Here is an 11,452-nt window from a genome sequence, read left to right as displayed (position 1 = left end):
AAATCTTCATATTTGACAAATAAGTCTGTAATTAAAGTGCAGTGTACTTGAATCACTTAGTACGTGATGTTCTCTGAGCTTGGGGCACAATTTATTTTTCATTAATCTCATCTGTCACTTATTACTTCAAGAGCATACCAACTCTCGAATACAGTTCATGGGTTTGTGTCTGCTTAGTAATCTAGAGGCCCTCTAAGGGTTGTCCCTTTCTATCTAATCGAGTGATTGCCAGTCCCTCCCTAACCCAGATGTCCCTTAACACCAGGATGGTCACTAGAGGCCGGTAATCCCTACTATCTAAAGCCTGTCTTACTCAAGGTGATGGCCTAAAGGAAAATCCCTCCTCTGTCTAAGTCTCCCTCAGGGAGCAATCAAAATGGTCCTCACTCTAAGATCCGCAGGATGACTTAGGTTGGATTTCTGGTGGCTTTCGGCCACTCCGGCCCCACTCGATCTTACACTTGAATGTCGACTACTCCTCTCCCAAGGCCTCACTGTCACTCTCCCTTATCTCCTCTTACTCCACCCCCCTTGTTTACTCTGAATCTCTCTGACACTTCCTCTTTTGTCCCTCCGATGTTCCACTCTATACTGTCTGCCCCCACCCTCCAAACATACTCCCTACTACTCTTTCTCTTCTATCTACTACTTCAACTACTCTCCCCTCTCCACACTACAACTTCTCTGTCCACACTACTCTCCTATCCACCCACTCCCTATTTCTCAGACACTTTGCTTTCATGTTCTCAGTCACCCCCTTTCATTCTGCACTCTCCCACTAAAAATATCACTCACACAGCTTTAACGCACACTCAAACTCCAGTACCACTCTCTCCCCCCAACCAATACCTCACCCTGCACACTCCTTTAAGAAGTCTCCTCCATGCTCATCTGCTCCATTCTTCCTCTGCCTGGTGTCTTGGTCCTCCTGCGCCTCCCGTGACCTCACCCGAATATCTGACACTTTCCTTTTTCCTGTCTTCCGATTTATTCTACTTCTTGACCATCTATTGACTAGCTTCCTTTCCTGGGTTCCTGGGCCAACAACTGACTGCTCTTTTTCCGGGAAAGGTAGTAGAAACATCAATGCCTTCATAAAGGGGTTTTATCCCTGTCCCTTTCCGACTGCAGATCTGCTGGTCCGCCTTGTCTCCCGGCATTGTGGTCATCCAAAATTAACATCCCAGTTTGTGTTAGGATCGACCAATGGGAAAACTCTAGTTCGCCGAGGATGCTGAAGACTCTGCATGAGTGAGTGACATTTCCTGAAGCGGGCAGGTCTTGCACTGATGTGGCATGGGTGTAGTGCGCTCTCCCTAGGAGGTCTGACTTTTCTGCTCAGAACTCTCTCGCGTGCAGTGGCTGGTTGCTCCCAGGGTGGTTCTCTGTTTCTTCCAGCGCTTGTTTTTTTTGCCCCCTTTATGTCAGAGGTGGAGCTTCTGCCAAGACTGATGTATTTGTTAGCTTCAGGAGACAAAGTGAAAGGCGTTGGCCAGATTGGGGCTCCGCATTCATGGGGTGATAGACAATGGTACTGCTGTCATGTAACCCTGAACAAGGGGAAGAGTGTTAGGGAGATTTCTCACACAAGCGCTTAATTCCCTTTACCTTAAAGCCCTCCAGTTCTTTTGCTATATTTTGGGTCTTTGAACTTTTCATTTTGTGTGTGTTTTATTTTTATGCTCATGGACTATGGAGTCTCACCCACCGCATAGGCATCATCTTTTTACTGTGTGTCACCCAGCACCTTTAGTGCAGTGACAAAGGGTTGTCTTTTAGACTTCCCACTTTAAACTCCATTTTCTGGGACTGACTACTGTCTCCCAGAACATGTAAGGTTACCATTGACTTTACTAGTCTTTTTAAATGTATAGACCTAGTACACCCTATTTTCCAATAGAGTACTGGAGGGGTTAATAGTTATTCCCTTTTGCCTGATTCTTATGGAACATTAGTATGTTTCCCTTTCTATAAGATTTGGCTGGTGGCAGTGTTATCTACCCTTTTTTTTCTACCGCAGACTATGAAAATAGCCTTTGGTTCCATTTGAGGCTATGGCATAGCCTCAAACTCAAACCCGGTAATCCACTTTTATTTTAACTTGGTTCCGGTCAAAGGCATTGCTAGTGGGGGGGGCTAAGGTGGGCTATAGCACCTGATCTTTTGGTTGTAGCCCCGGATAGAATATCAGGTGCTACAACCAAAAAGCTATAGCTAGCCCCGAGTCCCGACAGTTCTGACAATAGCGTAGCCCCAGGTCTTTTCCAGACCTAGCAACACCCCTGGTTCCGGTCGAGTTTGTTTGCCATATCTTTTTGTAAAGGTCTTTCTAGTGTTTTACTCTGCATGCCAAACCAGGTTTGGTTCCTTTGTTCGCTGTCCTTTGGCGGGCTTCTGCACAGAAGCCCTCCTTAGGCGCCTGAGTGTCTGGGTGGACAGGATGTGAGGGAGGGGTTTGAGGCCCCCTGCACAGGGTCTCCTTGGAGACCCAAGTCGCACTCTTGTTTGATTGGCTAGGTGGCTGCCCTGCCAGGACAGCCACCCTGCTGTGTGATTGACAGCCAGGCTGTGTGAATGGGGAATTTGGTGCATAAAAAGCCCGTCTCTGGGACTGGAATGCAGAGTCGCCACTGAAACAAGAGAACCAAAGAGAAGCTGAAGGAAGACGACTGCTGCAACTACTGGACAACTGGTGAAGCCCTGCTACAAGTCCGAATAGCCTGAAACTTCGATGACAGAGGGGATCTGCAAGGAATCTTCTTCCCTTGAGCTTGGTGGGAACAACCAGCTTGCCAAACACCAGACACCGGTTCTCATCCTGGTCGAATGTACTGTGCATCGCTGCAGTAGATCAGATAGCCAGGGAGAAGAGAACCAGTTTGGGTTTTAAGGAGCGCACCTTTTATTGGTCGTTTTGCTCCACTGCTGGCTTCTTCCCTGGGCAGTGCAGGACCCTCAAGCCATCCTCCTTCTTGTCACCACGAAGGAAGCTTCAGGAACTGTGAGCCTGCAGGAACTGCCAGGAACAACTGCCTCAGCTACAGCATTCTTCTTCTTTAAAGGTACTGTGCAAATTCGATAGTTCGTTCCGTCCGACCGTGGTGAAAGCACAGGAAATCTTTCGCCTCTCCGAAGGCTTGTCCTTCTCTTCTCCTTTAAGTAACTTTTCCTCCGACCAAATTCGTTTTGAACTCTTGGCAAAGACTTACCCGCGGACTACTTTGAACTGTGTGATCCTCTGCAAAAACTCTGAACCATTACCATTGGCCCAGACCTATTGACTTGAATCCTAGTTGTAGCAGCCTTTTCTAAATTGCCCTGCCTATAACTTGTTGGTGCTATTGATTTTGAATAACCTTGTCTTTTCTCCCTTTTAAATTGCTGGAGTGCCATTTTGCTCACACTTCATTTTGAGCTTAACTTGTCCAGAATTGATTGGGTGTTATTGTAGTATATTAAGACTGTGATTTTCTGCTGCTTTATGATAGTGAACTGTTTTATAAATGATGGTGTAAATAAATGTATATTCTTTTACTCAGAAACCTTGAATCAGTGTTTATTAGAACCATAGTGATTGTTGTCCTTTGTGTAATCTCTTGTACTGCTCACTTTACTCTTGGGATAAGTCTGGCTGCTCAGCCATCGCTACCACTTTACTGTGTAGTACAGGCTTGTACCAAAGGTGAAATTGTACTTACATTTGTAGACCTAATTGTGTGTAGTGTTCCCAAAGGGTACTGCACATGATTTTTCCTAACACTGGTGTACAGCGGTGAGGATATAGTATAGTGATTACACTTAGAGTGCTGCTATTACCTTGGCTCAACTAACCACAAGGCTAAACACCACTAAAAGCAATTTTAATCATGTCTGATATGGAAAGCTACAGTCAGGAAGCCCTCCTTACTTACACTGTTGATCATTTGAAAAATCTGTGTAGAGATAGGAATCTCTCTGTAAAAGGCAACAAGTCAGAATTAATTAAAAGTTGTTGGAGAACCAAAGTCTGCGGAGTGGGTCTGGAATGCCTACCCCTCCAGCAAATGTGGAAAGTGATGAGGAAGATAATGTTTTAAATATTATGGATGAGTTAGATGAGGCAGATGAGTCTCCCAATGTAGGCCCTATTACTCCTCTACCTGCTCAGAAACCTCAACCTTTGTCCACTGGGACCCCATCAGGTCCTACACTCAGTCCTGAATTCATTGCTCTAGAAAAGATGAGGCTTGAATGAGAATTCAAACGTATTAATGCTTAATCTGAACAAAAGCATCAAGAACTTAAGCTCAGAGAAATGGAGTTGAATCATGCACTAGAAATGAAAAAGTTGTCTATTGAGAAAGCTTCTCTCCCAGAGTCTTCTAGGTCTTCCAGTCCTAAGAGACCCCGTATGCCTAAATAAATTGTGGGTATGCATGAGGCTAAGCTTGACATTTTGGATTGGTTGGCAATGTTTGAGTATAACCATGGGATTCAAGATATTACAGGGAATCAGTTGCTTCCTTGGCTCTTCTCTAGGCTACCCAATGTTGCATCTGATGTTGTGATGGAGTTGGGGAGGTATATAGGATGGATTATGAGTGTGTGAAGCTAGCTTTAATTGCTAGATTTGGGAAGACACCTTCCCAGTACCTTAACAGGTTTAGGACCCTCAAAAAGCACTTGGCTGACTCTAGGGAATTAGTGTCATGATGCCTATCCCCGGGCATCCGGACCAAGCCCATCAGCCCCGGGAGCAGGCATCCAGGTGCTTACTAAAAGCCCAGCAGCCCCGGCTAGGGGCTGTCTGGGTGCAGTTCTGGTGCCATTGGCACCAGGCTCATAGAGGAAATCAGTCCTGGCGCCATAGGCGCCAGGCTCATGTACATTACTTACCTCATGCAGACCATGCTGCAATGAAGCCAAGCCAAGGTGAGGCCTGAATGGGACTACTTTACTTCAAGGACTATTTTTTACTCGGGTGTGGTTCTGGGGGAACTTCTTACCTGGGACTACTTTGAAGGCTATTTAAACCACGCCCGATCAGCAGCACATGCTTCGCGTTATTCTGCATCCAGCAGCGTAACGCTCACCGTGCCTGCAGTCAGCATCCAGTCTTCTGTCATGCCCGCCTCGAACCCAGAGCTCCTAGAAAAAGAGGAAAGAAGAAGGAAAGGTTAGAACACGGACATTATTTTAATTCCTTACCTGATTCCGGATCCATCACGTCTTCGAACTTGGAAAGGACATTATTTCTGCACGTGTCGCATCGCCAGCTGCAGCGCCACTCAATACTCACCAGTCCTCACAGCATTTTTCCGATTCGGCGCTGCCTCCATCATTTTCTTCGCCGAACTCCAGCATCTAGGTGACAAAAGAAATATAAGTGGAGCCAAGAGAGCCAACAAATACAATCTCTTTTTCACCACCATAGACTGACCTGATTTATCATCGGAGGCATTATTCTTTAATATCCGCAAACTTCTTACGCCGCAGCTGTAAGGAGAGATAAAACAACAAGTTAAATACACGCATCTTTTACCGGACAGCGCTGGGTAATAGAGACTCTTACCTGAAAGCCATCAGCTGCCACAAGCCAATCTTCACTTGGACCTAGCTGCAAAACAAGAAGGGAATGGACAAGAGTGCACATCGGACATATTGAACACTTTGGACTTTATACTTACGGGTTCTCGCCAGGAACCTCGGAGCCAATATTCATCCGGAACTCTTCCAACGCCTTCGAACCAGTGAAGTAACTGGTATCTACACGGCCCTGCATTCCACGCAAGATGGAGAGCTCATCATTCAAAAACATAAGGTGAGGTTACTGAAAGGGAATATCGGAGGTGATTAGTGGGGAGAACAGTGGGGTGCCATTACTAGAATCCACGGGTGGCTAAATCCCTTTCTCCACTTGCAGGAGAATACTTCTACGGGTCACGCAGACGAGATTAGGCGGGCCAGTCCAGTGTGTCATCTCTGCACTACGCTTCACGTTGGAGGAGACCGCAGCTGTCCGGGTCCGATCAACGCCCCTGTGGGAGCCAGGTGAGCATAACAATTAGATCCAAAAAAGTTAGCTAGTGCGGCTGACTCATGGGTAGCCAACAGGGCCACTCATAAGGATTCTGAGGCAACTCCCAAAAAGGATGGGGGGAAGCATAACAAAGGTGAGACTACAGATAACTCTAAAACCCTCCAAACAGAAAAGGCCCCCAAACATAACAAAGGTGAACCCCATGGGAAACCAAATAGGGCTAGTGAATCCTCTGGTGCCCAACCAGAGGGAGGTCAGAACAAACCTCCATTCTAGAGAGCATTTGGTAAATGCTATGCTTGTGGGTCAACTGACTGTGTGAAAGGAGATCCCAGATACAAGGGTAAACCTGCAGGGATCAGCACTGCCTCCTTAGCCTTCTCCCCAGAGTAAGAAGTACAAATGGCTAGTGCCCACTTTCAACTCTTTGCTGAAGCACCCTTGGGTATTCAGGCAACTGTATCCTTAGAGTCCATGGGTCTGGGTAAGAAACAGAATATGGATGTGTATGTCTCCATTCCTGAAAACTCTAGAGGGTATTATAGGGACAGTGTTCTTGTCAATGGCCAGGATACTCCTGCCAGGATAGACACAAGCCAGCATAACAGTGGTGGATGAAAGCTTTTTCAAGCCTGAGGATGTTGCTAAGGCACCCAAAGTTCCCACTAAATTCTCTGGAGGCCCTGTCCGGTTGGTTCCAATTCTACCAGCTCTCATTCAGTGTAATAATATGACAGTGAGAATTCCTGTCAGTGTCCAGAATGAGGCGCCTGGGAGAGTCCTGTTGGGGAATGATTTAAAAACTTTAGGAGTAGTGTTCAGTACCCCCAGGCCTCCCAGTGGGAGGGAACAGAACAAAACCAAATTGGCTAGAGAGGCAACCTTAGGAGACCACTCTGAGCCTCTGGAAACCTCTACAGAGAACCCCACTATCAGTCCTTGTGTTAGTAAGTTGACCTCTAACCCAGGCAAATCTGAGGCTAGTATAGTAGGGAAATGGGAGCCCCAACCAAGCTCCATCATGGCCCATCCAATTGTAAAGTCTTTGACTCCCCCTGCTTCTGAGGAAGAGGTGGATAGACATATTTGACCCCTCTCTAGGCCTGTGAGAACTGGTAATTCTCATAGCTGGTAGAAAACCAGGAAAAATAGGTCTAAGGCTAAACACCTTAAGACTGTTGGAACTTCTACTGAAGACTCCACTGAAAATCCTAGTATTAGAAGGGAAACTTCTAAAATAGGTAAGGTCAGATCTCAGATGAAGTGGCGGCATGTACCTTGCTTGACCACAGCCCCTCCAATCAAGATACCTGAGACCCAACCTGCTCTTGAGAGAGAGATGGTGAGGAACCATGGAGGCCCCTCTAGATCTAAGGGATTCCTTTCTGAGGACCCCTTGAAAAAGCCTATTGTAGGTTCAGAGGTTGTTACAACTTCTGAGGGACTGTTAGATCAGATCCCCTATACATTAAAAAAGAGAGATGTATCATAACAGGTTTGTAGGTCATATAGTTTACAAATGAAAACCACTGATAGAAAGTTTCATAGCAAGGGTTACAAAAGGTTGCTGGTGTACTCAGCAGGCCATTTAACCAACTTGCAACAGGAGATCCATCCTGGTGGGGATTAGATCCTCCCGTCCCTTAGTCTGGGGGCTGGGAGGGACGAGTGTTAGGGAGATTTCTCACACATGTGCTTAATTCTCTTTACCTTAGAGCTCCTTTGGGTCTTTGAACTTTTCATTTTGTGTGTGTTTTATTTTTATGCTCATGGACTATGGAGTCTCATCCACCCCATAGGCATCATCTTTTTACTGTGTGTCACCCAGCACTTTTAGTGCAGTGACACAGGGTTGCCTTTTCAGACTTCCCACTTTAGACTCCATTTTCTGGGACTGACTACTGTCTCCCAGAACATGTAAAGTTACCATTGATATTACTAGTATTTTTAAATTTACAGACCTAGTACACCCTATCTTCCAATAGAGTACTGGAGCGGTTAATAGTTATCCCCTTTTGTCTGATTCTAATGGAACATTAGTATGTTCCCCTTTCTCTAAGATTTGGCTGGTGGCAGTGGTATCTACCCTTTTTTTCTACCGTAGACTATGAAAATAGCCTTTGGTACCATTTGAGGCTATGGTGATAGCCTCGAACGCAAACCCGGTAATCCGCTTTTATTTTAACTTGGTTCCGGTCGAGTTTGTTTGCCATATCTTTTTGTAAAGCTCTTTCTAGTGTTTTACTCTGCACACCAAACCAGGTTTGGTTCCTTCGTTCACCGTCCTTTGGCGGGCTTCTGCACAGAAGCCCTCCCTAGGCACATAAGTTTCTTGGTGGACAGGATGTGAGGGAGGTTTTTGAGGCCCCCTGCACCGGGTCTCATTGGAGACCCAAGTCGCACTCTTGTTTGATTGGCTAGGTGGCTGCCCTGCCAGGACAGTCACCCTGCTGTGTGATTGACAGCCAGGCTGTGTGAATGGGGGATTTGGTGCATAAAAAGCCTGTCTCTGGAACTGGAAGGCAGAGTCACCACTGGAAGGAGAGAACCAAAGAGAAGCTGAAGGAAGACGACTGCTCCAAATACAGGACACCCGGTTAAGCCCTGCTGCAGGTCCGAATAGCCTGAAACTTCGAGGACAGAGGAGATCTGCAAGGAATCTTCTTCCCTTGAGCTTGGTGGGAACAACCACCTCGCCAAACACCAGACACCGGTCCTCATCCTGGACGAATTTACTGTGCATCACTGCAGTAGCTCGGATAGCCAGGGGGAAGAGAACCAGTTTGCTTTTTAAGGAGCGCACCTTTTATTCGTCGTTTTGCTCTGCTGCTGGCTTCTTCTGTGGGCAGTGCAGGACCCTCCAGCCAACCTCCTTCTTGTCACCACAACGGAAGCTTCAGGAACAGTGAGCCTGTAGGAACTGCCAGGAACAACTGCCTCAGCTACAGCATTCTTTAAAGGTACTGTGCAATTTGGTCGTTCGTTCCGTCCGACCGCGGTGAAAGCACGGTACATCTTTCACCTCTCTGAAGGCTTGTCCTTCTCTTCTCCCTTAAGTAACTTTTCCTCTGGCCAACCTCGTTTTGAACTCTTGGCAAAGACTTAACCGCAAACTACTTTGAACTGTGTGATCCTCTGCAAAGTCTCTGAACCATTACCATTGGCCCAGACCTATTGACTTGAATCCTAGTTGTAGTAGCCTTTTCTAGATTGCCCTGCCTATAACTTGTTGGTGCTATTGATTTTGAATAACCTTGTCTTTTCTCCCTTTTAAATTGCTTTAAGTGTGCCATTTTGCTCACACTTCATTTTGAGCTTAACTTGTCCAGAATTGATTGGGTGTTATTGTAGTATATTAAGACTGTGATTTTCTGCTGCTTTATGAGAGTGAACTGTTTTATAAATGTGGTGTAAATAAATGTATATTCTTTTACTCAGAAACCTTGAATCAGTGTGTGTTTGATCCATAGTGATTGTTGTCCTTTGTGTAATCTCTTGTACTGCTCACTTTACTCTTGAGATAAGACTGGCTGCTCAGCCATCGCTACCACTTTACTGTGTAGTACAGGCTTGTACCAAAGGTGAAATTGTACTTACACTTGTAGTCTTAATTGTGTCTACTGTTCCCAAAGGGTACTGCACATGATTCTGCCTAACAAAGAGGCAGGAACAGGGGCCCTTTCAACTCCCACACTCCACCTCTGTGGAAGGACCGGCTCTGGTGTTAACCTTGGTAGGCCTCTCACCACAGGATGAGAGGGGTCTCTACCCCCACTTGAGAGAGCTCTGTCGCTGCCACACACCCTGGCTTTAAAATGTATGTAACATTGAAGCACATATACTGATTCGGACAGCTGTAGGATTTGGATGTGAGATCTGTCACTCAATGGGGCCCAGTGATAACATTTCTTTTCCCAAGCAGAATTTCAGCCAGGCCTCAGTGCAAGAATGGTTTTGAACATGCTCGGTTGGCAATATAAAGGCATCCTAAGAAAATTATATAAAGCAAGATACAGCCGACTAGTTGAATGATTTGCTTATAGCAGCTGAGATGCAACGTCACAACTCATTTGCAATAAGAAAACTGGAGAAATGAAGGCTTATAAAGGAAAATTACATTCTCCCAAGTATTAGAAGGAAAAAAAAAACTATACTCATTTTCAGGTAGATTAGTCTCCCATATTATATATACTCTCTTTGTGCTAATTTTGAACTTCCTTCTAATCTTCTTCCTTCTTTCCTCTTCTCCATCCACAGCCATCATCTGCAACAAGTGGCCTCCCGTGATGAAGGTGACAGTGGGACACTTTCTCCTGCTCATGGTGATCCCCGTCGGGAGCCTCTACCGCAAATTTCAGCCAGAGTCTGCCTATCAGAAGTTTCTACGTCAGCATTTGGATGCTAGTGTACGCAATGGCAACAACGTATACTGTCAGGATAAAATGAAGGAGCGTGGCATGACCAAAAGGAATTGCAAAGATGTTAACACTTTCATTCATGCCAACAAGAAGAAGGTCAGGGCGATCTGCACCACCAGCGTTCGATTCAATGGAACATTCACCATCAGCAAGGAGAAATTCCGTTTGACAGTCTGCAAGGCCCAAGGGGGCAAGAAGCCCGGGAACTGTAAATACTCTGCCAGCAACTGTGTGGAGTTTGTTGCAGTTAGGTGTATGAATGGAGAGCCAGTGCACTTCGAAAATGTCAGAGGCAAGCTCTGCCACCGTGCAAATATGACTGCCATTCTGTACCCATCCCCCACCAGACAGTGGAGTTCAAGTGTAGAGCTAGAACAGAACATCGAATCAGGAACAGTCTAGCCTTTCTTGATGAGAAAAGGCTTCACTAGGAGCCCCGGGTAGGGTTACCATCTTTTGTCCCAACCCTACACACATTGCTTCCTCCTGCTCAGACATAATATAGGCCCTCTCATACAAAGCGGCATCTCTAGTCTGACAAATATGTATCCAAATATGAAAAAAGATGTGCAGTCGCAGTGACAAAACAAGAACGATGACACATTCATGCCAACTTTTTAACAGATTGCTTTTCAACCATCCATCAATAGAGTAAGGAAAAGAATACTAAAGAAAATGTTAAAAATAGAAAATAAAACAGGAAAAGTGGACACAGGGTTCATTTAAGAGAAAATGGTGAAGGGTGTCATGAGGTTGAGTGGTTTCTATAAATGAAACCAAGCTTGCAGTAACATTAAAAAGGTTTAATTGGGGAGTTCAACTACAAGCACCGTAGGTCAGATTGACATTTCTCAAGACAGGTAGTCAAAGTAAAAAGGGAAGAATGTCTCGCAAAAATGTCTCCCCGGGTCTCTCACAGGTGCCACTCACAATCTTGTTTCTCTTTTGGTAGTTGTATTGTTCTCTTAAAGATTGCATCTTGGTGATATTGGGCTGTGAGTCCCAAACTCCACGC

General features: G+C 45.7%; 1 protein-coding gene across 1 annotated transcript; it reads left to right on the top strand.

The window, feature by feature from the left end:
* Nucleotides 1–10,305: 10,305 nt before the first annotated feature.
* Nucleotides 10,306–10,839, top strand: LOC138520393 (ribonuclease-like). The gene has a single exon (XM_069632796.1). It carries the CDS (start codon nt 10,306–10,308, stop codon nt 10,837–10,839), a length of 534 nt encoding a protein of 177 aa, XP_069488897.1.
* Nucleotides 10,840–11,452: the final 613 nt, after the last annotated feature.

The sequence above is a fragment of the Ambystoma mexicanum genome, chromosome 13 (genome assembly GCF_040938575.1).
Source record: "Ambystoma mexicanum isolate Mex_15411 chromosome 13, UKY_AmexF1_1, whole genome shotgun sequence".
NCBI lineage: Eukaryota > Metazoa > Chordata > Amphibia > Caudata > Ambystomatidae > Ambystoma > Ambystoma mexicanum.
The sequence above is the reverse complement of the archived record's forward strand: the minus strand, read 5'-3'. Positions and strand labels throughout refer to the sequence as shown.

Excerpts from the sequence above, each read along its gene's own strand:
- LOC138520393 (XM_069632796.1), top strand. The coding sequence starts at position 10,306 with ATGAAGGTGACAGTGGGACACTTTCTCCTGCTCATGGTGATCCCCGTC.